Source organism: Denticeps clupeoides, chromosome 2, assembly GCF_900700375.1.
Source record: "Denticeps clupeoides chromosome 2, fDenClu1.1, whole genome shotgun sequence".
In the NCBI taxonomy this organism is placed as follows: domain Eukaryota; kingdom Metazoa; phylum Chordata; class Actinopteri; order Clupeiformes; family Denticipitidae; genus Denticeps; species Denticeps clupeoides.
Genome location: NC_041708.1, coordinates 22,539,437 through 22,565,869, shown reverse-complemented (window position 1 = coordinate 22,565,869; position 26,433 = coordinate 22,539,437). Strand labels below are relative to the sequence as shown.

At 42.8% G+C, this 26,433-nt stretch overlaps 1 protein-coding gene across 7 annotated transcripts; it reads left to right on the top strand.

Annotated features, from left to right (window-relative positions):
* The first annotated feature begins 858 nt into the window (after positions 1 to 858).
* LOC114784820 (cytoplasmic protein NCK1-like) lies at positions 859 to 25,643 on the top strand. Of its 7 annotated transcripts, XM_028970536.1 has the most exons (6): positions 5,539 to 5,903; positions 7,633 to 7,802; positions 13,939 to 14,006; positions 14,172 to 14,415; positions 23,380 to 24,113; positions 24,933 to 25,643. In XM_028970536.1, exons 4-6 carry the CDS (start codon positions 14,190 to 14,192, stop codon positions 25,131 to 25,133), a joined length of 1,161 nt encoding a protein of 386 aa, XP_028826369.1. In that variant the 5' UTR covers positions 5,539 to 5,903; positions 7,633 to 7,802; positions 13,939 to 14,006; positions 14,172 to 14,189; the 3' UTR covers positions 25,134 to 25,643. The 7 variants fall into 7 exon arrangements, with proteins under 7 accessions (XP_028826366.1, XP_028826367.1, XP_028826369.1 ...); XM_028970533.1 differs by lacking the exons at positions 5,539 to 5,903; positions 7,633 to 7,802 and adding an exon at positions 859 to 1,041 and having other exon boundaries at positions 13,939 to 13,991; XM_028970534.1 differs by lacking the exons at positions 5,539 to 5,903; positions 7,633 to 7,802 and adding an exon at positions 859 to 1,041.
* Positions 25,644 to 26,433: the final 790 nt, after the last annotated feature.

The following is a 26,433-nucleotide window of genomic DNA, read 5'->3' as shown; positions in this document are numbered from 1 at the left end:
ACCTATATATACTTATATATATATTTTTCAATCAATAGCCATTATCTGTGTTTAGTGTCGTATTAGGAAGCGCCACTTGACGAAGAGGACTGTGAACATTTAATGAACAATTAACATATCTCTCCATTATCAATAAATCATCACTGATCATCATATCGATGTTTAGTGAAATCATTGTGCATGCACTCGATCGTTTGACTGATGTCTGCTCCATATTCATTTTTTGCCCTTCTTGAATATGTGTTTGCATTTGCATCAAAGGTCAGACATTTTTTTGTTTGTTTTGAAAAACAGTTGAGTGACATGTGGCATTTAAGGGTGTGGCTGGGTTCTCAGGCAGGAAACAGACTGCATCCTGTATTAAAGCATGATGAGGAGCATAGAGAGCCATGATGGGCATGCCAGGAAGAACTTATCATGCCAGTGAATTAAAAATTAGTGTTTAAAAATGCAATATCCACATTCCACGTATTTCAGTAAGAATCTCCAGGCTCTTTGCTCTGTGTGTATTAAACAGCAACACTCCACTATACTCTGTGTACACTAGTGCCAATATATCAACACGTAGAGTCTATGACGTACAGAATTTAGTATTTAGTCGGTAACCATTACTATACAACTAGAGGTATCCGCGAGCATTTATTTAAAACGAGAGACACGATCAATGTACCTTTAACCCCCCCCCCCCCAGAAAGACACGTTGGAAAACGAAGCAAAGGTCTGATCGATGGGCGGGGACAAGGCGGGCCGAAAGTGACGCACAGCGCTCTCGACCAATGAGAAACCGGCTCCGTTGGGACTCGGCCAATGGAAAACGGAGGCGACCCGCACGCCGGCGCCAACAAGTTAGATCGCAGAAGAAGTTCTCGTGCTGGGAATACTGGGAAGCTGCGGACGCTCCGTCGAGGCGGAGCGGGGAGGAGAGAAGACTGGGAATAAACGGGACCATGAGAACCTCTCCGGCGCCGCAGCCTGGCCGCCGTGTTGGCAGCTCGTCCGCGTCTCTCTGAGCCCCCCTCGGCGTCGGCCCCCGACTCGCAGGTGAGCGTCAGAAAGGGGCGCAGCATCTTCCATTTGTCGCGCTAGCGTAGCCGCTGCTAGCACAGTGCGGCGTTCGCCTGAGGAACAAATATTGTTTTTTTGCGGCTCTACTGCGTTTCTTTGGTTCCGCGCATCGATGAGAACCCGTCGCGCTTCTTCTCTCGTCTGGATCATTCATCAACGCCAAACCGCGGCCGTTCCGTCAAAGCGGCGCTCAATCTGCCTGTATCCTCGCTTTTATCCTCTTTATTTATTATATATACACACACATATACTTTATTTTTTTTATTCACTCGCTGATTCGGCTTGTCCGTGTTTTGTGTGGCGTTTTGAGATTTTTAACCCCAGACAGTAACCTCGACGCGCAAATCCGTCCTAATTAAGTGCAGTCTGGCCGTGTGGATCTGCTGCTGCCCTTTTATTTTACATTTTTATAAAGAATACGGATATGTTGGCTCTAAGTAATCATGCTTTCAACTGCGTTAAACGCCTTAGATCATTGAAACATCCGTTTATCTAATCCGCAGGAGATTTTGTTAACGTATCAAAAAAAAAAAAAAAACACATGGAGAAAATTGATCAAATATTAAATTACTCATTATGCAGAATTTCCTATTTTTTCATGAAACAATGACATAATGTTTCAAGAGGACGAGACTCTGGTCTCCTATTGTTCTCTGAGCAGCAATACAATGTAATTCTCTGTCTGTATGCTTCATTATTTTCCTCTAGAGCATCTCTACATTTCAACATTTTTATTTTTTTATTTTTTATTTTATTTATTTATTTATTTATTTATTTTTTTGTAGTTTTTGATACCTGGGTACCAACATCAGGCCCGGTTTCGTTGAAGTCTGTTCAGCGTGGCGTGTCCCACATTTTCCCTTTTCTACCACCTGTGTCCCCGTCCCCTCCAGGTGTTCAGTGAACTCTAAATATAACCCCCAAAACGGCGCGGGTGTCTCGCAACCGTCTGCCGCGGGCTGGCTGATTAACATGCGCCTTTCATTTTCTGTCCCCTGTCCGCTTCTGAGCCGAGGTTAATAATAGAGCACGGGACGTTGGTAACAGCCAGGTTTTTGGGGTCCCTCTCCGCTTTAAGCCACATAAGCCCTTGCACAGGCCGCAATTACATTACGTGCTGACGCCCTTATCCAGGGCAAACTACGTTCATTAATTACAGGGACTGTTGTCCTGGAGCAAACCTGGGTTGTCACACGGTGGCTCCAGGCGGGATTTTTGTGGGATCTCTGGAACGTTCTCTGCATATGTTATGGTCACATCCCCCCAAAAAACCAAAAAGCATTCGATTTGTCTGCCTGGTTTCGATTTGTGGAAATGATTGGTTGGCGGTTTTCGGTGGAAATTTGCCAGCCCCTCTGTGCATGCCTCTGGATTGCGAGGAGGTATGTGTCTCGTACGACGCGTGCATGTATCCACGCGTCCTCCTCGAAGCGTGTCCAGGCGTAGCACGTTCCTCCTTGGCTCAGCACGTGGGGTTGTGGTTTCAGCGCCCTCTGAATTACAGGGACGGGAGGTATAACTACAGTCGGCCTGGTTTTGTTTAAGACCTGCGCGCTGTAGACGAGCCGAGCCCGTGATCAACAGCCCGTGTTACTACTTAACATCCTGTCATCAAAATGTAGACGTCAGATTTGAATAATTAATAGGAGTCTTGATTTGGCACTCATGGGCACACATGGGCGTACAAGTGCTCACAAAGTTTTCAGGAGCCCTACTTTGTGTAGCCGTCGTCACACTGACAGACCTCTCCACAGCCTCTCATTATACCAGGGCAGACATTTTCTCCGGGGCAGTAGGCCTCAGCAGGGATCTCTAGTTGGGGGCTGGGAACATGTTTGGTGGGTTTGTTCTCCCATTCCTTTTCGCTGTACGTTGTTTTCCGGTCATGGGCTGAACACCCAGCTCAAACTATACGAATAAATCACATGCAGGGAGATTTATATTCTCACTTTGTACGATCTGATGTGACCTCGCTGCTCACAGGACTCGAGCAACATCCACGGCCCACACTGTGGCGCCGTGCATGTACTTCAGTTCGCACATGCGCAGAGAAGACCGACTTCACGAGAATTGGTGGTCGTCCGTCATGTACACGGTACGATGCATGATGCACGATCAAGTTGCGATTGGGCTGGACTTGAGGAGTTATCGCACGATTGCAAAATTCTCTAAAATCAGTATATGCTGAGGTTGTCAAAAAGAATCGGTTCTCAGATATTCATAGCTTTGTGATTTGATTTTGGTACCTATTAGCATTGGTATCGATACTTAAATCCCAGTTTTACAACTGCCAGCTGACTGAAATCCCCGGTGGACTAATTCCGGTTTTTGCAGTGGGTAGCCATTCACCTGGATACCCAGAGCACCCAATTAACATATCAGCCACTTTAAACTTAATTCTGCTTGCTAGAAAATGTACTTTACTAACCGGCTCGGTCCGGGTCGGGCCTAACTTTTCAGGCACGATTACAGATCTAATTGCTCAACCCGCATATATTTTTCACTTCTTGAGAAGCGAGGAGTGCTTTTTCTTTAGTTTGGCTTAAAAAACATTAAAATATGTATACATGGTGTTCTAATAAAAAAAAACAAAATTCCAGCGTTTTTGTTTTTCCTTCCTCAGTAGAATCGAGTACCATGCTTAGTATCAGTATTGAGTTTGAAATTTCAGTGCCGTGACAAGCCTAGTGGAGGAATCCCTGGTCTTGTGTGGCGACTGCGATATTAGCCGAGGGGCAGCCAAGGCGTACCCTCTGATAAGTCTTGATTGTAACATTTTTCATACAAGGGGAATTTTTTTGTCTTACTGGCCACTTGTTTGTTTTCGGGTGAAAAAGCAAAGGAAACTAAGTTCATGGGGTTCAGGAAACTTTTTAAAAGCTACCTGCATGTCTTTCATTTCTCCATTTCACTTGGGTGGAATAAGCTCTACTGCAATTTATTGCACAAGACTCAGCAAGGCAGAACTGCAGACAGAGGAGCTCTTCTGCGTTCTTGCTCGTGTTTCACAAAGTGACTGAGACTATTTAGCATTGTGTGTTGAGAATTAGGTCGAAAGCGTACAGTTGGCCGGGTAATTAAACGGGTCCCTAGGCTCTTTGCTGATTTTGGGCTTTTGCTCAGTTAGGCGCATTGAGTTTATTAACATGATGCACCAACAGCTTAATTTCCACCCTGAGCCTGTCAGTCCTCATTATGTCACGGCTCCCACTGCACCATTCATGAAATTAAACGCGTTTTCTAAGCCTCACATCAGTCTGAAGTGACTGCTGACCTTCGATCTTAGATACAAGAGTTTAAGAGCTGCGGCATGCATAACTTTATAGCCTATGCATGTATTAATTATATTCACATAAGGCTGATGTTTGCTAAATGAAATGGTTGCCTGATTTGGCTCAGTTAATATAGGGCAAAACCGACCAAATACACAAAGCTGGTTCTTTAAATTAAAATCTCAAATATGACTTCAGTATTTTGGTTTCTTAATGCACAAAAAATTGTGCTCTGGGCCAACTTGTGTAGCTCCAGTGGTTCTCGGAACGTTGGCAAAACTGCTCGGTTGGCTAATGAATAGACTCATTCTTATTGTGTTTCCGTAAAATATCTTGTGACTAGTCGTAAAGTGTCGTGCCTTGGTCAGTTATAGTTTGGGGCTTCGAACTTGAGGCTGTACAGTTTTAAATTTTCACTTCTTTAAGAGATGGTCGAGTCTGATATTTCATTAACCTGTGTACAGAGAATCGAAGATTAACACACATACTGGGTAGAAAAAGAAAATGCAAGCTTTTTGGATGCAATTATTTAGCACATTTCAATTTCTATAGTATGTACCCAGTTTCATGTGAGGCACTGTTGTCATATTTACTGTGACCAGTGATTTTTATGTTTTAAGAAATGTTCTTAGAGTTCTCTACAAATGTCTCGTGGACGAATGTACAGCAATATATTAATATGGTCAGACAGCCACGGTGTTACTGCCATGCTGGGGTCGACAGCTTTACTGTTTTATGGAATCTGGATCATGTGTGGAAACGTGTGGTTGTCATTGGTTTCTATTGGAGTGAGTGGCCAGCCGGATCAGTACCGGTGTTTCCAGTAGGTCACCTTATTAATCCCTATTTGGTATAAATATATATTTCCTGGTTAAAATGGTGCACATTGCTATCAAGTAAAATGTAAAACTAGTAGAAAGCTGGTAAATCTTGACATCACACACGTTCACTGCATAATACAAATTAGACCATCCTGTTCTACATGCAATACAAAGCATATGCACATTTCCGGGATTTTACTAAGCGCAATGCATGGGAATGCCATAACCCGTTTGGTGCCCTGTGCGACAGAACCCCACCCCAGATGTAGTTGATGACCCTGATGCAGGTTCGATTTGGCTTCCTTGAACCTGAAGAAAGCCTCAGTATGAAATGATATTTTGTTTTGAATCATGCTTTGCGTTCATGCTGCAGAAATACCCAGCTGTGTGTTGTGACGCTGGAGGTGGGCATCAGCAACTCAGTGAAGGATGTGGTAAAACCGTACCTCTCCGCCTCTTTACCCCTCCCTCCTGTAGCCCCGCGGCGCACAGGAGCGCCGGAAACCACATAATGTGTCAGCGGCGCTCCGTTGTTGCGGCTCGTCTTCTCTGTCGAGCGGCGGCTCGATCGGGGTTCGCACATCCGCTTGCCGCCGTTCTGTTTTCTGGGTAGGGAGGGTACTCCCTTTTTGCCGACCACTCGCCTGTACAGTTGGCGCTGCGGGGGCAGAAGCTAATAATGCCACAGGATGACCTTTTGACCCTGGGCCGGGAGCCAGCCAGCTGTGTGCTGCGGGCAGATAAGGTAAGGCCCCGTTTCACCAAGGGTGGTACTGAGATTTTTTTTTTACATATGTAGTTTAATAGTTTTTAATAAGCAGATATCTCAAAATATGAAATAGTTTATAAATAAAATTATATCAATGGATTGAGCCAATTTCATATTACACAGATTGATGTGCGGAGTTTTGAGGGGATTTTTGGTTGTTTACCTCATGAGTGCATGAGGTAAAAAGAAAATGAAATTCTTGGATTTGCCTTGTGATCAATTTAAGGCGTGAGATGGAGAGGCCTGCGTCAGCTGTGCTGTTGATCGATCAGGTCGTGCTGGAACAAATGCAATCTGCTGATGGAGAAACAGAAAGCATCCTTCAATACAAACAGAGCTTATAGTTTAATGCCTGGCATAAAGTATGATTGCTGATGCATGGTACTGAATTTTTGGAAAAGGTTTTTTCATTCAAATCTCCATTTACATCAGAATGTTTACAGTGAGTTTATGCTGAGCTCATCAGGCCACCAGGTGGCAGCAGTAATGGAAGTGCTGCAGCGTTTGTGTATATTTAAAAAGCATCTGTTTAACGCCGGTGATGCAGGTATAAGTGGGCTGTGGGATTTTGAGGCTGAATGAGGGGTATAACTGTATGGGATATGAAATCCTGTGGGGACGAGGATAAAAGCAGATCTGCTTTTGGCGCAGTTCTATGTGCTGAGGGGGCGTGGCTGTCTCATTTTCCCCACAGTGCAGAAGTGCAGCTCTGGAGCATCTGCCACCCACATTGCCCATAAGGGCACACCTTCCTGTGTGTGTGTTTTCCAATATGTCACCTGGCCTGATATGACTTGAGTAGAAAGAGGAGAGTGGCTGAAGTGACGGTGGTTTATAAGAGAACATGCAAGTGTGTTTGGAACCGAGGTTGAAAGGCGTATTCTTCTATTTCTGACAGTGCGGTTTCCGTGTGTGTATTTCAGCTGTGTTTGTACATGTTGCATTTTGGCAGACCGCTACTTACCAGCAATCGAAATTGTCTATGTGATGCACAGGACATTTTGATAACACAAGTTACTTTATCCCCATAACTATCTGTGAGAACAATGAACAAGTGTGACATGTATGTAGTACTTGCCGTGTCTTATTACTGGGTACTTCAGTATAAAGTTTGAACAAAAGTCATACAAACAGTTTGAAAACTCGCCATGTGATGCACGGGACACAGAAAACTAGTCTCACTTGTTAAAACAAACTTCCACAATAGAATTCTGTAAACTCTATAAGCATTCAGACAAAACTACTACACCAAATATTTCAATGTATAATGGGTGTCAAAATGCCACAATTCAATCATAATGTTAATGCAATATTAAACTATGCATCTAAAATTACCAAGATGGTGTGATGCACGGGACGACAACGTCACTCGTCTAAAAGCTACATGAGTGCTTTTAAGTTTAACATACAATAACCAGTACTAAGTGTTCAACTGTGCTGCGTTGTATGAATATTTTATTTAAGCCTGATGTACCCTTCAATATAACACATATAAACTGAACTTTGAATGTCTGAGTCATGATAATACATGAAATTACTGAATTTTGTGAGCGGTAAGTGTATCAAATGTCTTCGAAACCTTGAGGTTTTTAAAAACATTCACATTAAATCACACTAGGGCTGAATGATCTTAAGAAAATCTCATTACACTATACTGCACTCTAGGTAGTATCCCACGAGTTGAGTGTCCTTGCTTGTGTTTCAGTGGGTGTGACTTTACCTTGGGACCTCTGAACGCTAGGGGTGTTGAAATTTCGAAACACACACGAAGCGGGAATGGAGGAAAAGCTGAACTTTCTTTGAGTGTCCAGAGATCTACAACACTATATTATCATCATCTTACTGGGAGTTTAGAAAAACACACAGAGCTCCACGGTGAGTGCAGCACTTTTAGTCTGAAAGCGGCTTTAGATTTTCTCCAATGAGCAGAAAAATTGTCTGTGGCCACGGGCGTCTGAACCAGGCGTATTTCTGGCAGTTGTGGCATCTGGTGAGCGCAGACTGAACACAGACCGTTTTTCTGATCATTGGAGAAAATCAAAGCATCCACAGTGTTCAGTCCTCACACGTGTACAGTTCTCAATCTGTACACAGTCTAAATAGTTCCATCAGGGTCATGGGAAATGATGTTTATTTTAATTCAGTTGAATACAATTTAATTCTGTAAAGAATAGTCACAATAACATTCACAGTTTATATTTGAATAATGGTTTTGACATGCAACTGTTTACCAATTTTTGCCTGAATTAATAATAAAAAATGTTAATAAAAATTAGGGCTGCACGATTTGGGGGGAAAGACATATTGCAATTATTGAGATCAATATTGCGATATGATAAAGGGCACTTGCTTGTAAATCAATGAAAAGTTGCATACAAATTACTAATAGTGAAATGTGAAACATACTAACTACTTATAACAACTTGAAATGCCCAGTGGTTTCAAAATACTATATTAAATACTAAATTAAATAATCACAAAAAAGTATTTACTTTAAAAACATTTCTGTCGAATGACAAGCCCTGGTAAGGCTAAACAACTGTTTTGATTATATTTCGATATTATAAAATCCCGTATTATAGTTCTTACGTTTAACCAAAACGTTGTTTGGAGGCTGACTTGAACACAGAGATGCATAGCTTTGCTAGCTTAGCTAAGGTTAACATTTGTAAACTGAGGTGAATTTCTTTAGGAAACCTTCAAAGTTTGAAAAAATGTTAACTAAACAGCTAAGAACAGTCTAAATAGTTAATGCCTACGTTTAGCCAAAACGTTGTTTGGAGGCTGACTTGATCACAGCAATGCATAGCTTCGCTAGCTTATATAAAACGCGATTTTATAATCAGCAAATATATTCAAAACAATTGTTCAGCCTTACCTATGAAATGTAATCCCCGGGATCTGGTTTGGAGCGTACAGCGGTTTGTACAGCCCCAAGCAGCACAAGAGCTAGGCATTTTTATGCACTTCTCTCCATAGACATGTATATGCTTCACACCACAGCAGAGCCTCTCGCAATATGGCGGCGACGTTGACGTACGTGTACCCATATGTCTATGTGAGTCACGAATCTGAGGTCTCCATTGAACCGAATCGAAAATCATGTGACCAAACAAGTCATTAAAATAAATGATTGTTCTATAAATCAGGTCTATAGTTGCATCAAATTGTCCACAATTACAAATGTTATTTAATCTTCACAATAGAGGTCTTGAATGGAATCTTCTCTTCTCTGTATTGTTCTCTTTCAAAGTAATCACTGCACTGGTTACCCATCAAATTTAGGATTGACAACAAAATCCTACTTTTAACCTATAAAGCTCTAAATGGTCTCACCCCACAGTACCTGAGTGAACTTTTGGTTCTTTACGAACTGCCACGCCCCCTTCGATCAATGGGTGCGGGGTCACTACTGGTACCAAAGGTGCAGAAGGTCACAGCTGGGAGCAGATCCTTCTCCTATAGAGCTCCGCAGTTGTGGAACAGCTTGCCTGTCAGTGTCCGGGATTCAGACACAGTCTCAGTGTTTAAATCCAATCTCAAAACCTATCTGTTTTCTCTGGCTTTTTGCTAAAGTCCTAGACCCTCATTTCACTTCACTTTGCCACAGTGTCAATTATAAAGTCCAGTTTATCACAGAGTCCCCCTGTTAGACACAGACAAAGTTAGGCTGTCCTAGTTAGGGTACCGGGCCACTGTAGCACCATTATACCATTATAACCACATATTTCAGTATCGGTCGTACAGTGCAACCGTCTGCCGCTGCTTCTGTTTGTTTTTCTCCGAGACACGGAATCAAGCGCCCAGACTACTGGCAGACCCCAGTGATCAGACCAGCAAATAAATCCTGGTTACTGACAACTGCTTTACAAGGACAAAACATGAAACAAACCAGAGGGTCACCACAGCCACCACCACCACCACCATTACAACTACAGCTTCAGGGATCTTCAAATGGACCAGTAACATCATTATGGACACGTAATCTAGACCATGACACTGACTACATCCTGAACGTCTCCAACCCTACAACTGTAGGACTTCTCATTATATCATATCCAACCCTGCACTGACACCATTTGCAGGCTCACTCTACTCTGGAAGGTGGTCCCTCTCTGTATCACTCCTTCCCAAGGTTTCTTCCTCTCTTTTTTTTTTTTTTTTTTCTCTCTCTCCTAGAGTTTTTTTTGTGTGGAGTTTTTCCTTGTGTGCAGAAGGGTCAAGTGTGGGGGGTGTCAACTGTAGGGCCTGTCAAAGCCCATTGAGACATACTGTATGTGATTTTGGGCTATATAAGAAATAAATGTTGTTGTAATTGCCTGTAACCTTTCAAAAGAAAATGTCTAATTTCTATGCTGTGACTATGCTTATTCACTGTTTATTTGTATTTACAGTCGAACAATGTTGGTTCAATTCTTTACCTTATGTCACTGCAGTGAAATTAGACATTTTGTTTTGAAAAGTGTTGGTAACAGGCAGCCATCTTGGAAGAGAACAATACAAATTTTTTTCTGCTCATTGTAGCAAATTAAAGTGTCCACACAGGCGTACGAGACCTTAACTGTTGTAAACAACATGTGACTATTTACAAAATGTATTGTGATTAATTGATATCGAGGCACTGATAATCGTAATTGAATTGTGAGACCAGTGGAGGTACACACCTCTACTGAACGTAGGCAGGCCTGGTGGGCTGCCGAGAAGAACTAAGATGAGAACAGAAATCCCCCCCCTGTGCTTCATGCCCCCATGGGCAGACTGATTCACAATATGGATTCAATCAGAACTCTATTTCCCCGCGTACCACAGAGCCGCACAGTCCACCCATGTTCTACTAATCCACCTGCACCCACGCGTTCTTCTGCAAATTTTCATGTCTGGACCTTTAAACCCCCATCTGTCAATATACGTCACACACCCATCTCATCCCTTTCTCATCCTGTTTTTCCTACATTCTCTACACATCCTACTACCCTTGTACCCAAGGCATGTGTATTGACTTTACAAACGTGACCACGGCCACCACCAACACCACCATACAGGCTATCAACGCCTTCATTTAAACATTCTGAAGCATACACCAGTGAATGTGACATCGGCTATGCTTTGTATCGCGCTGTAGTCTGCAGATGGCTTCGCTCCTGCCACCCCGTATCCTGTTGCTATCATTCCATTTCCCCCTGCCTCTTCCTCCTGCCATCCCCTGGATTCCCGTCGTTACACAATGGACAATTGCTGGCCACCGCGCTGGAGGAAGTGATGACTACTCCTGACTGCACAAGGGAATATGGAGATAGTCCGATTAAAACGATAAACTTTCTTTTGGCAGCAGTCACTGTTGAAACTCTGGGAACAATGGCCGCCTCTGTCCGCTATTTATTCAGGCAAATGTCTGACAATACACGGGACGATGGTTACCTTTCAGCCATATAAACTGCGAAGTTGACCTGCGGTTGCATCCACGCGCTGGGGTATGTAGGCCGCACTGCTGCCGCCTACAACTGCAATACCTTAGTACTGGGGGCGGAGACTGGTGCGTTTGGTGGGTTAATGAGAGGTCACTGCCGTCTTAATGCTCAGTGCACAGTGCAACTACAGTATGCTCTGCGTGGGTTTTCTAAGAAGCATAGAGATGAAGTGTGAGAGAGCTGCAGTTAATGAAGAAGTGAGGCGTTGTTGGTCTATTTTGGAACCACAAATAACCTTTGACTCGATGTGATGATGAAAGTGAACTAATAGTCATTGTGATACACTGCAATACAGCACACGGTGAGCAGTGGGCAGCCTGTCATGGCTACCAATCATGGGGACCAGTGTGTGGGGAAGGTATTTTGCTCAGTGGCACCTTGGCAGATCGGGATTCGAACCGGCAACCTTCTGATTATGGGGCCACTTCCTAAACCTCTAGGCCACCACTGCCCTGTGATGTGATGCATGTAGTTCTAATGTTTTTTTTTTTGTTTGTTTTTTTTGCATATGCCGCAAAGCATGTAGAACTGATCTCGCTGCTAAAATTTGACTTTCATTTTTATAATTTTTTTGTGACTTAAAGACTAGGGCTGCAACTATTGTAATAAAAAAGGGAAAAGGGGTGTACCCCCTGCTGTAGCCCATCTGAGAATAACGACAAAAAATAAAAGTATAAAGGTACAAAATAGTAAAAAGAAAGTATAAATAAACAATTCAAGTATTACCTAATAATCCAACTTGAACAGTACAGTTCAGTTTCTAGTTTCATCCAGATGAGGTAGGTAGGTAGAATGTTTGTCTTTGTGCAATGCTATGTGCAAAATAGAGAGAGAGAGAGAGAATTTGTCTTAGTGCAATTTGACTGCGCTGCTGTTGTACTGTGGAAGAAAAAAAAACATTGATGTGCCAAAAAATGCTATAAACTTACCCAAAAGTAAATCTATATGCTAGTGATGTAGATTTGTCCATCTGTTGCAGCCTTATCTATGAGGAAGGCATGTTTTAAGATGTAACCTGTGTGTGTGTGTGTGTGTGTGTGTGTGTGTGTGTGTGTGCGTGTGCTCTCTTGCTACTTATCATGCCTTGTCACTATCGACTAATAATACAAATAATTAGTACGTTCTAAGAAGCGCTAACGTTAGTTAGCAATTATAAAAATACCATACCTTGTAGAAGCTCCGAGTCCACTTGGAGAAGTGCGGTTTACGTGAGGATTTGTTCGGTTAAGGTGCTGTAGCTATGCCAAAGTTTTTTTTTTTTTTTTTTTTTAAATGTAAGCCAGGTCCATTTTACAGTGTATACACTGCACTACGTTGTCCATGCAGTGTAAAATGGTCTCACACTTTAGACGTTTTATACCTTTTGCTAGTGCTGCACGATTAATCTAATCGTAATCGCGATGTCAGTCTGTGCGATTCAATGAACGCAAAAAGCTGCGAGATGATTAGTACATGGATTGGATCGGCAACATATCCGATCCATTCTCAAAGTTTGCGAGCTGACTGAAGTCTCACTTCAGTCGGATGTGATGTGTTTGGTCAGCGCTGCATCGTACGTCAACGTCGCCGCCATATTGCGATAGGCACTGCTGTGGCGTGAAGCATATACATGTCTATGGAGAGAAGTGCATAAAAATGCATCACTCTTGTGCTGTACAAACCGTTGTACGCTCCAAACCAGATCCCGGGGGATTACATTTCATAGGTAAGGCTGGACAATTGTTTTTAATATATTTGGCCATTATAAAATCCTGTTTTATAAGTCTTAACCTTAGCTAAGCTAGGCTAAGCTAGCGAAGCTATGCATTCCTGTGTTCAAGTCAGCCTCCAAACAACGTTTTGGCTAAACATAGACATTAACTATTTAGACTGTTCTTAGCTGTTTAGTTAACTTTTCTCAAACTTTGAAGGTTTCCTAAAGAAATTCACCTCAGTTTACAAATCTTAACCTTAGCTAAGAATGTAAGAACTATAATACAGGATTTTATAATGGCCAAATATAATCAAATCATTTGTTTAGCCATACCAGGGCTTGTCGTTTGACAGTAATGTAAAAGAGTTTTTTTGTGATTATTTAATTTTGTAGAATATTGTATTTTGAAAGCACTGGGCATTTCAAGTTGTTAAAAGTAGTTTGTATGTTTCACTTTGAAATTAAACATTTCACTATTAGTATGTGACTTTTCATTGATATACAAGCAAGTGTCCTTTATCATATCGCAATCGCATATCGCAATATTGATCTCAATAATCGCAACATGTCTTTTTCCCCAAACCGTGCAGCCCTAACTTTTACGCACACGGTTATATTCATTGCCATAGAGCTCAAAATAAATCGCGCCTCCTTAAATCTTGCGCTTCCTTAAAAATGCGCTTCACTTAAAACAATCTGTGTAAAACAATGATTCCGGTGCTGCGCATTGCTGAGCAATATGATAATAGATGGACTTTGTGACGAATTAAATGAAGCATCGAGACAAAGAAATTTCCTTGAACATTTTTTTGTAATCGAATCACTCAAGTTACGTTTCCTCTCTTCACAGGATCCCACTGTAGCATCCGGATTCTGAGGCTGGAGGTTTTTGATGTGGTGCGGGTAAGGGTGTGGAAGGTGTGAGCATGTCCACCTATGTGTGACCTTTTATCGTACCACTCTACTATCTGCCAAATGCCGTAAATGTACTATAATTGTAATAATCATACGTCACTGACTGTTTCACATTGGCAATGTTGACTGCTGTGAATTTACTTTTGCATTCCTTGATTTTTCTCTCAGCACTAAGTTCAGCTCAAGATGTCGGAAGAGGTGATCGTTGTTGCCAAGTTTGACTACATGGCCCAGCAGGAGCAGGAGCTGGACATCAAGAAGAACGAGCGACTGTGGCTCCTGGATGACTCCAAGTCCTGGTGGCGCGTCCGCAACGCCACCAACAAGACTGGCTTTGTGCCGTCCAACTATGTAGAGAGGAAGAACAGTGCGAGGAAAGCCTCCATAGTCAAGAACCTCAAAGACACACTAGGTAAGCAGAAGCTTTGCTTTGACACTTAGCTTTGAAGCAATTGAGACCTGGTGACTATCAATGGACATTGTGCAGTTTGCTATGATGATATCGTTCAATATAGGTCTTAGGCCTGCAACGATACACAAACAAGAAGCAAAATCTTGGTTTCTGAAGACAGAATGGGAATACGCACCTTTCAACCAACTGCTACACTTGTATCATTTCAGATAAAACATAATTTTGAAAAAATGGTTTCATGATTTACATAAGGTATGGAATTTTATTTGGTGATATATTTGTAGTGTCCCCTAGTGCTTATAATGGTTTCGTTTTCATTGATAAGGTCTATTCCATGTTTTTTTTTTTTTGGTACAAACGTTTATCACCTTCATGCATGAAATTGTCAAGGATTACCTAGCAAATGTGCTGGCCAGCTAAGTTAACTTTCAGCTGCACTAAATATCTTTAAGACTCTCGGTCAGTCAATTTGTACTTCCTGGACTGACTTCCCTCCCATCTTACCTTACCTTTAACCTGGATTGTGTTTGATGTTTAGCATGCTAGCAGATTAGCATTAGCTGCTCAAGCTAACAAGCATTTATTTACCTCAGCTTGTACACACTAATTTACTGTAATAACAGTAAATGTGCAAGACAGCCAAATAAGTCAAACAATTCCACATAATGTAACAGAGGAAAAAGTTCAGACTGCATAATATTGTTTATGCTCTACAGCTGGCCATGTTATTTTACAATATTGGCAGCATTTTTTGTTTTATGCTCTTCTACTGCTTGCTCATATACATTTTCAGGGAGCTTTGCTAGTTTATCTTGCCTTATGTTGACTCTGCATGCCTGTGCATGCTCAGACCATCACGTGGGGATTCATAATTTCAAACTTCATTGTTCAAACAACAATGAAGATATTCTCATGTAGTATAGCTCATGGATTTGTGATGTTTCTTTTATGATTGCTGAAAATTCCACAAAATAATGATCTTTTAGCTCTTTCATAAAACATGGCACAGTTTAAGCAGAAACCAAGAGGTAAAATCATCCTCTGTTTAACCAATCAGAAGTCAGTGTCCTCCTGTTTTTTCTTCTGCCCCAAAATGACAGTTGAAAAAACTCTACACTGAAGCGTAGTTGATACCCAAAATGCTAAAAGAATTTGTATTATTTGCACTCTTTCTTGTCCTAATATTTATGTTATATTGAATAAGTGCATTCATTCAATTCACCACAGGTTGTTGGTTTATTATTGTTGCACAGTTTTGACACCCATTATACATTGAAATATTTGATGTAATAATTTTGTCTGAATGCTTATAGAGCTTACAGAATTGTTTTGTAGAAGTTGGTTTTAACAAGTGAGACTAGTTTTCTGTGTCCCGTGCATAACATGGCAAGTTTTCAAACCGTTTGTATGACTTTTGTTCTAACTTTATATTGAAGTTCCCAGTAATGACCGATAGTTATGGCGATAAAGTAACTTGTGTTATCAAGATGTCCCGTGCATCACATAGAGAATCATCCTAGTGACTGACTGCCTGCAGCAGTTTTAACTTCTTGCCTCAGTTCTGCTGATTTGCTGCAGATTTGGTGGTAAAGAATGTAGGGCAGTTCATCAGTTTTTTTTTTTTTTTTTTTTTTTTTTTTTTTTTTTTTTTTTTTTTTTTTGACCACATGCACAATTACACCGGAAGATGGTATGTTGTACTCCGTGCACACACTTACAGATAGATACATCTTTAAAGCAGTTCGTCAATCACAGGGTAACTCCAGCGTCTCTGAACCAGTGATTCTTCACTCAGGTATAATGCGTTTTGATCCAAATACTAGAACTCATTCTGCCAGGGCTGGACTGGTCAAATGTATACTTTTCAGGTCTTTGGTGGAAAATCTAGAGTACTACATTTAGTACTACATTTAACTACAGCTTGTGTAGATAATTTAGCTGGAAAGCTAATTGCATAACTTTTTAGTTTGTATTGTTATGCCTCTCAACAACATACACTGCAACGGAAAGTCTCAATTCTGTGTGTGATCTCTCTCTTTTTTTGGTGCTTTATCGTTTAAAGTCTCCATTTAACTTTTTGGTGTGTGGATTTCCGTATTTGTACGTGCCAGTAGTGAACGACGGAGATCATTTTTTTCTTTCTCCCAATTTGTGAACAAACTAAATTATTGGTGTTTAGGTGTTAGTGGTCTGAGATGGTGTGATTTTTGGTCTTGTGCAACACATTCTGTAAGTAGCTTGTGAGGACAAGGTGTTATGAGTGGTTTACGTTTGAGCACTGGGGGATTTGCAGAGAGAGGTGGGTGTCCTCAGAACAGACGCACAGAAATGTCTTATGCTTTATTAAGTAGACTTTGTCTTTCTTTTTATATTTATAATGGCAGTATCTTGTCAGTTAAATTATGAGTAAGTAAAATATTGAAATGTGTGACATTGAGTAAATGCATGCATTTCTAGAAGTTGTAGCTGCGACCAATTGACAAAAACAATTGAATGTCTTCTGCTTTTTGGCAGTGCTGAAGTAGTTCCTTCCAGCAGTCGGCTCTCTTGTCTCCTTTACCCTGGCCGTGAGTGTGTGTGTGTGTGTGTGTGTGTGTGTGTGTGTGTGTGTGTGTGTGTGTGTGTGTGTGTGTGTGTGTGTGTGTGTGTGGTGTGTGTGTGTGTGTGTGTGTGTGTGTGTGTGTGTGTGTGTGTGTGTGTGTGTGTGTGTGTGAGGGGTGGCCAGGCCCTCATTGGTCAGGCCTGGTCACATGACATGGGAGCAGCTCTCCTGCTAGGCAGCTAGATTCCTCTCTCCATGCTGTGGGTGTTTCACATTGGAGGGGCTGCCTGGTTGTGGAGAGAAGTTGGGACTGTTCAGGCAGAAAATGGATATGGCCAACCTCTTCAAGCACTTCTTCCGTAAGTCGGCCGCTTTAACTCCTTCAGAGAGACTCTACTCATCTCTCTTTTTATAATTTTTACATTTACAGGTTTCCTGAAGTTTGTTTTTACTTTAGTCACTTTTTGGTATTGGTCTCTAATATTCTGTCACTTTAAATCTGATGAACCGATATGAGAACAAAGAGAGAAAAGAGAAGTGTCAGCAGATAGTGTGAGACTGAACAGGGCGGTGGACTTTTCAGAAGCCTGTAATTGCATTCAGAGAGGGAGAGAGAGAGAGAGAGAGAGAGAGTGTCTTCACACACACATTTTCAAGCCTTTGTATGGAAACGTCTCTCCAGCGGTCTTTTGGAACTTGTTTGTTCATCTTTTACGTTTATATCAAATGAAAGCTTGAAAGTGTTTGAATGAACTGTGGGAAGTTGTGAAGATTTCAGAGACCGGCATTTTGTTGTGCCGTTGTACATCGTGTAGCCAATCGTGCGATTTGGAATGGCTTTAATTTGACACAGATTTTCCTGGAGTTTCTCAAAGTTGCGCTACAGAAAGAAGTGAGGAACCCGGGAGGTTTTTGACTACCTCTTCACATCTCTCCATCTTCAGCGGATTCCTATTTATATTTGACAGGCACAGGATAAGTTTTTTTTTTTTTTTTTTTTTTTTATTTCCCACCTCCTTCCTCCCCTCTCGTCTGAATTGACCCAGGGGCGACTGCCTGATAGGAAATGTCCAGCACCATAAATGTGTCAGAAGGGTGGAGAATTCTGGGTAATTGCTAGGGTCTGAACCTCATCTGGCTCCTGGTACACGTCACACACATCCCTCATCTGCAAACCGATGCCATATGGGCCGTGCTGACTGTATCTAACGCCCTGATATAATGAGCGGTGATTAGGGAACCTTGAACCTTTTTACTGGGGGGGATGGAATGTTCTGGCTCTCGTCTATACCAAAAACCTTTTGTAAAATGCGGGGAGAAAAGCAATATTCTGAATCGTCTATACCACTATGTATAAGTAAAGTTAAGGGAGCATTCAAATTGATTGTTGTAGAAGCTTTACGGCCATCCCAGGCGGCGTAGAACAACGCGGCTTCCTTCCTGAGCATCGTCCTCGCAGGAAACGCACAGGAAAAGCCTGTTGACGTAAGGAGAAAAATGCAATACAATGCAGCTGGCTTCCTCATGGGCCGCACTTCAGATCCCTTTCCAACCGTGGAACGGGTGGGAGTGATGCGACGACGCCTGGTGGGGTGGCGCTCGTACACGCGTGTCTGTGAATGCACGTATGTATATAATATGTGGGTTTGTGCGCGGCATGCACGTGCTTGGCCCTTTACTGACTCACAGTGGTGGGAGTCGTCGTCACACCCCTCTCACTGCCTCCGGTACGGCGCCATGATTCATCTGTTCTCTGCTGAGTTTGGGGCGTGTGGGGATTTCTCATCTGATATCGTGCCGCAGCCGTGGCTGCAGGTCTCATTGCAGAAAATCTCTGCCTCGTCTGCTCAATAACCCCCTCACATGCGTTATTAACAGCGAGATTGTGCCTTAATCGGGGTATTTAGAATACATTTTTGATCTGCACAGATTAACCTGAATTGTCCCCACTGCCACACTTTCATCTAGTTTTTACTTTGTAGAGCAGACATTTGATCCTCCACCCTATCAACATGATTGGACATTCATTGCAACTTGTGACCTCCATTCAAACCTCATTCGTACTAGGAATTAGGGGTGTGTATTGGAAAGGATCTCAATAAACCATGTCACCATGGGTAACCTATGTCATGATATTTTGTGATACTGTACGATATTCTACAGTTCACTGAATGTAAAAACAGAGCTGAAATACAAAACGCTGTGTACGATCTGTGTGGATCCCATTACTTTAATAATTCAGTCAAAACGGAACTGGGGGAATCGTGGCCTAGCGGTTAAGGAAACGGCCCTGTAATCTAGAAGGTTGCTGGTTCGATTCCCAATCCACCAGAGGACAAAGCAGAGGATGCATTAATTTTGCCCACGGTGGCAGTGAAACCTGGATCCTACAAGAAAATGTGCCGTAGCCCAACATTCTTCTGATATTAATGTCAGAGACCTGATCCCATTGGCTAATAGTGATGGAGGGGTGTGTCAGGCTAAAGCTTGTTAGCTCAAATTTTTTTTGGGAAAAGAAAGAGCATCTCTGAATCAATTCTGTCCAAGTTGCCAAGTTGGATTTTTAGGTGTAACTTTGCCCTTGATGTCACAATTTTTCTTCTTCTATGTATTCTTGATGTTTTGAGAGCTGAGGCGTAAGAGAACAGTCTTGTTTGAATTGTACTATTGCTTGTAGAATTTTTCCTTCCAGTTGCCAAGTGGACATTCCTTTGCTGTAACACCATTCACGGCACCAGTCAGCTCGACCACATGGCAGCATCACTGGCCTGGGGTGCAGGTCACCCCGCCCCCCCGTAGTCCCTGGTCCTGCCCCTTTGTTGTGTTAACAGTGTGGAATCTTCACCCGTTCCAGAGTACCCGCCCAGCGCTTGCTCTTCTCCCTGCGGAGGATGAGTGGGCGTGGTGATCTCATCGCTCCAGTCACACGGGTGACTGGGTTCATGCTGTACTGGGAGAGGGAGCAGCAGGGTGGGTCCTGAAGATCTGCCGCACGCTGTACTTTATATCGCTTTATAGAAGTCGTGTGCGAGTGAAGCCCATATTTTCTTCCAAGGTCACACAATGCAGCAAATTTAATTTAATATGTATTTACCTGTATAAATGAAATGACTCTTCGAGTTGGATATATTTGTGAGTCTTGTTTGCTTTGGAGCTAATATTAAAATATTTCCAAAGTCAGCTTAAAACACAAAATATTTGAAACATGAACCTTTTTTCACCATACCAGCTCAGCACTTATATAATATGATTTCTTCCTTCACTCCACTCTCTGAATCAGACGTATCTAAACTTCTCCAGTCTAGTCACCCCACCACCTGCTCCCTGGATCCCATCCCCTCACACCTCCTTCAGTCCATACAGCCTACCATAACATCTGCTCTGTCACACGTCTTAAGTTCCTCTCTCACAACAGGAACATTTCCCCCTGCTTTCTAACAGGCTGTCATTGCTCCCCTGCTCAAAAAAGCCACATTAAACCCATCTGTATTGGATAGCTACCGCCCAGTCTCCAACCTTCCTTTTCTTTCCAAAATTCTTGGAAGAGCAGTCCTGGTTCAACTTTCTTCATTTCTCCATGAGCATGATCTTCTTGACCCTTTTCAGTCTGGTTTCAGGAAAGGACATTCGACTGAAACCTCCCTCTTGGCAATGATGGATAACCTTTGTGCTGCAAAAACTGCCTGCAGATCTCATCCTACTTGATCTATCTGCTGCCTTTGACACAGTTAATCACGAAATTCTTCTCACCACACTCTCAGATTTAGGAATTAAAGGAACCGTACTAAATTGGTTCACCTCTTATCTTTAAGACAGGTCTTTCAAGGTATCATGGGGAGGTGAGACATCTGTCCCCTCTAGGGTAACCACAAGGGTTCCACAAGGCTCTGTCCTTAGCCCCCTTGTATTCTCAATATACACTCGCTCACTTGGTCACATCATCCAATCACATGGCTTCTCTTATCACTCCTACGCTGATGACACCCAGCTCTATTTGTCTTTCCCACCAGAAGACACACCTATTGCGACAAAAATCTCTGCCCGTCTCTTGGACATATTGGCATGGATGTCTGAGCGACACCTCCAACTCAACCTATCCAAAAACGAGATTCTGATCTTTCCGGGCAACAATTCCCCTCAGCAAAACCTCTCAATTCAAATTGGCTCGCTACTGTTAACACCCACAGCATCTGCAAAAAGCCTTGGAGTTTGGAGTCTGAACCATCATGTTGCTACGATCTCCACATCCTGCAGGTTCACTCTCTACAACATTCGCAAGATTAGACCTTTTCTTTCACAACAGGCTACGCAGCTCCTCATCCAGGCAATGGTCATCTCTAAACTCTACTATTGTAACTCTCTCCTGGCTGGAGCCTCTGCATTCACCATAAAACCCCTCCAGATGGTCCGAAAATGTGGCAGCCCGTCTCATCTTCAATCAGCCAAAATACACCCATGTCACGCCTCTTCTCACCTCTCTCCACTGGCCCCTCGGTAGCTGCTCGCATTGAGTTCAAATCCTTGATGCTTGCCTACAGGGCTGTAAATGGAACTGCACCCTCCTATATCAATACAATACTACCTAGCTACACTCCTGCACACCCTCTCAGATCTGCAAATGAAATGAGACTGAAAATTCCTTCTTCACAGGGTCTCCGATCTCAATCTACTCTTTTCCCCTTTGTTGTCCCTGGCTGGTGGAACAACTTGCCCTGCTCCATTCGAGTAGCCAAGACTACTACCACCTTTTAAGAAGCAGTTGAAAACCCACTTCAAATTTATTTATTTTTTTTTTCGTCTGGCACTTAACAATTTCCGAGCATGTTCTTTTTCTGACAAGTTAGGCCTTATCAGGGCTCTTATTTTTGTAAACTTAAAATCTATAGAAACCAAACGAGAATTACTGGTGTCTTCCTCTTGTAAGTCGCTTTGGATAAAAGCATCTGCTAATGTAAAGATTTCTCATACAAAATGTTTTTTTTCTTCTTCCCCCGATTGCATGCTGGATGTATGGGCCATACCACCGTAAATCAAATGATTTTCTATACAGTTCATGGCTAAGGTGACCTGGTGGGTCAGTGGGTTTACTTTTCATCTATTTTTTTATTTTATTTTTTTTTATCCTGGGCCCAGAGTTCAGTAACGCAGCATGCTGGGTTCCGTTTGAGCGGCAGGTGTCAAGTGCTGTTTGGTTTCGGGGGTGGAACTGTGCCACTGCTTTCACAACACTGATCTTATCAAACCTGCCTGCCTGTCTGCTTCTTGCCCATGCCTGATGGTTACCCTGAATTCTTTTTGGTTCAAAAGCGTGAACTGTTCAGACAGGGAATAAGAACCGTGATGAGGTCTGCAGTGATTATCTCCAGGCGTTAATTTCAGCTTGTTTAGTCTCAGCTGATTCCGCTTGTGTTGGACCGGAGTTCCTCTGTGGGTTGTACTCTTCTGTAAACACATGACCCGGTGGGTTTGGTGGGCAAATAGCGGAGTTTGTGGAGCTCCAGGCGGATTAGACACTGAGGTTGCAGACATGTTGTAACACCTTCCCCTGATCCTCCTGCTTGATGCTTTATCAACTGTGTTGCCCAGAGAGCATCCAATTTTACCCGTTTCAGATGTCTTATTTCATCTAGATGTCCTTTAAAGATGAGGCACTTCAAACTTTGCCCGAGTCTGGTTTGGTACCAATTTGTATTGTTTTAGTTGGGTCTGGTCGAGCTTGCTTGATAAAGGATTGGACTGCAAACAGCTTCCGTCTACAGGACTGTACTTATCCTTTCTGGTAAATTTTGGTAAAATTGTTTCGCATGTTTTTGTTTGATTTTGTTTGATTTGCAACCATCGTAATCTAATGTGATTTTATTATATCAAGAGATGCAAAATGCTGAGGAGGTGAAACGGAGGCTAGCCTCTGCTGGTTTTGAACCCGCACATTTTCTTTCCCTCTCAGTCTAGCGCTCGTAGCGCACGCATAGAAAGCCTGGCTTTTAAAAAGCGGTCCTGAATTCTGTTTGGCTTGGCCCGGGTCAGGCCTAACTTCTGAGGCCTGATTGCAGCTCAACTTCAAACATCAACAGCAGATCACTTTTTGACTTATGTCATGGCATGGCCGTGGTGAATTTGAATTGGTTAGGGTATGGCGATTCCTGTTAAGATGATTTAAAGTTCTTTGATTCTGGGATCATTCCGGCATGTGTCCCTGTAACTGTCCCTATTGTAAAGTCATGTCATGGTCTATAACTATAAGTTTGAGCTCCATCCCAATGATCTAAGACCAACAATTGGAACACTTTCTTATCTGGATTTTGTAGATCATGGCTTATGTCTGCAACAGTTACACAGGTTGAACCTGCAAATATCCACTAATAGTGCTGTTTATATGGAGGGTTTTTTTTTCCTGTTAATGGGTTTTCTGGTTCTTGCAGGCATCGGGAAGGTGAAACGGAAAACAGGCATGAGGGACACTGCTTCAAACGCGGATGCTGATTTCTACAATGACAGCGAGCGGCTATACGACCTCAACCTGCCGGCAATGGTGAAATTCAGCTACGCAGCGGAGCGCGAGGATGAACTGTCGCTGGTCAAGGGCACGCGGGTCATAGTCATGGAGAAATGCAGCGACGGATGGTGGCGTGGTAGCTATGAAGGGCGAGTGGGCTGGTTCCCGTCCAACTACGTAACGGAGGACGTGGACGGGACTTCAGGCGTGGGAGACCCGGCGGCCTCGATGTCAGAGAAGCTGGCAGCGGTCATGCATAGTGCCACCGCGAACGGCCGAGGGGTGATACACACGGTCCAAGCTCTTTACCCGTTCAGCTCGGCCAATGAGGAGGAGCTGAATTTCGAGAAGGGGGAGGTCATGGACGTCGTAGAGAAGCCTGAGAACGACCCCGAGTGGTGGAAGTGCCGCAAGAGCGACGGTCAGGTGGGACTGGTGCCAAAGAACTATGTGGCAGTTCTGCAGGATTCCCACAATGCATCGGGGGCCAACAACGCTGGACCGCCAACGCCCGACTGTGACTACATCGAGCCATCGTCCACAGGGCGCTTTGCAGGCAAGCAGTGGTACTACGGCAAGGTGACCCGGCACCAGGCAGAGGTGGCGCTGAATCAGCGTGGCACAGAGGGAGACTTCCTCATCCGGGATAGTGAGTCTTCGGTAAGGATGAATACCAGGATAAAAAGAGATTCACAGAAACCAAAATTGTTCTTAATGAAGGTTTTATCAGTCTGATTTAACTTTTTCCACAAAGTTTGTTGGTCAGTGAGAATAAAACATTACTTTATGAGTAGCCGTTGATGTCATGTCACATTCAGGATGTGGCAGATGGAGGAACAATATAGAAAGCAATTACAGATTGTCATTGTTTGGTTCTCAGCTAGTTTCATGACTTAGTACACAAGTGATTCGTCCCACATCTGTCCTGATAAGCAGGTTCCAAGAAAAGCGTCCCAAGCAGTATTCCACGGGAGACTTTAGGATAGTGAAATTCTCAGAGATTCAACCCTCCGAACCTATGGAAGGTTCGGAGGATGAAAAACCCTGATGATTTAGTATAGAGTTTCAAGGCTTGGTGGTTTTGTTTCTTTGACTCTTGCTGGATTGACATACATTTAAAGCCATTCAGTCATATTTTAATAATGTATATTGTATATTGTCCTCTACTTTGAAAACATAATGGCAGGCTTAGGGCGTAGGCCCAACTTTCCCTGTGATTGTTCATTTAAATTAAATTTTAATTTATACTTTAATATGAAGCACTAGAGCTTCCTGAAGCTGGAGCTTCCTGGTTTCTGAATGTGCCAATGGGTTGACCTTGGAGAGATTCCAGAGTAGAATCAATGGAAGCTCAACTGCTGGCACATTGATGCCACAAGATACACACCAGTATTCAAGATTTTGAGCATGGCCTGCTAAAATACAAGGTGGCCTTTGGAAGGTCAAATCACTAATGGTCTGTCAATTTCCCCCACACAGCCCAACGACTTCTCCATCTCCTTAAAGGCCCAGTCCAAGAACAAGCATTTCAAGGTGCAACTGAAGGACAGCCTGTACTGCATTGGCCAGCGTAAATTTAACTCCATGGAGGAGCTGGTGGAACACTACAAAAAAGCCCCCATCTTTACCAGCGAACAGGGGGACAAACTTTACCTGGTCAAGGCGCTCGCGGCCTCGTGATGATTCCCCACCCCATTCCCTCAGAAAGCTGGAGATAGACTCACAGGGACTTAATGACCATTCCAGTCGGGAGTGGCCCAAATTCCAGCCTGAGGAAGGGAGAGCGTGGACATGGACTCCCGTCCTGAGAGACTCATTCAGACGTGATTAGGTCATAGGATGCAATGTATTTCTGTCTCAACTTATACTAGAGCTACTGTTTTTTTGTTTTTTTTTGTCTAATATGTGTACTTTTTTCTTTTCTTTAAAAAAAATTTTTTTTTATTTTTTTTGTTTCACTCCTCCCAGAGTGTTTTGACTTTCTTGGCAACTGTTGGGAGTTTGGAAAATCTGAGATAACTGCGTAAGGAGTCTTTCTGTTCTTGCGTCTGGCTGAAATGTTTTTTTTTCCGATGCACAGAAACTGCTGCATTTCATTCTGTTTCGTTTGGAAGAATAACCTTTTGCTAATTTGCTCAAACAAAAAAAATAAACAAGTGAGTGACCGACTCGTTGTTTGGCCCAATGTGACGTGGGACTGGTGTCTCTGCCTTTATTTACGGGTTTCGACAGTAGCTGCTGAGTAAGACGTCCGTATTAAGTGGGTCAGAGGTCACGTTACGGCCTGTAATTTTGTCTCTTGTCGTTTTGGCCAACTGATTGGGTCACGCACCAACCCTTTCCTGTTATTTTGCAGCGGCGATAAAAAAAAAGCGCTCACGCTAGGTATGTAAAGTTGGATGCACGTGGATGTTTGCAGAGGGAAATCGATGCAGGCGGTATTTATTTAGGCCTTTTTATTTTTTTTCAGACTGATTTGCAGGAGACACTCCGTCTCTTCCCACCCTCGCCTGCCTCAAATGAGTTTTCCAGCTGTGCAGAGCTGCTCCGCTGTGGGATGTGGAATAGTGTTGTGGGTTTTTTTTTTTTTTATTATTTTTTTCCCCTCAGAATGGCTGATGGAAAAAAAATATGATGCAAGACCTTCCCAAAAAAAAATTTAAATCGTGCCTTCTGCTTTTAGTGCATTTTGCGCAGTGCGTTAATGGCAAGTAGCAGCATGAATCATTCATCAAAAGGCTATTCATGGTTACTGTCTCTTTCACCTGAATGTTCTGAAAATATTAAGCCTTCATTGGAGAGAACCCCTTTTTTGGGCATCATGATGGATTTTGCCAGCTTGAAGCATGCTGCTTTTTCAAATGACTGTGTGCTCAGATAAGCAAACCGTAACTGGTATTTAGTTCCTGATTATTAAAATAATACATTTATAGAGATCTACTCCAGTCAACAGTGTTCTACTAGATGCTATAGGGTTTAT

Coding starts and splice junctions, on each gene's coding strand:
- LOC114784820 (XM_028970533.1), top strand. CDS start 14,190: ATGTCGGAAGAGGTGATCGTTGTTGCCAAGTTTGACTACATGGCCCAG. Junction 14,416..23,379: donor GAACCTCAAAGACACACTAG/GTAAGCAGAAGC, acceptor TGGTTCTTGCAG/GCATCGGGAAGGTGAAACGG. Junction 24,114..24,932: donor TCCGGGATAGTGAGTCTTCG/GTAAGGATGAAT, acceptor TCCCCCACACAG/CCCAACGACTTCTCCATCTC.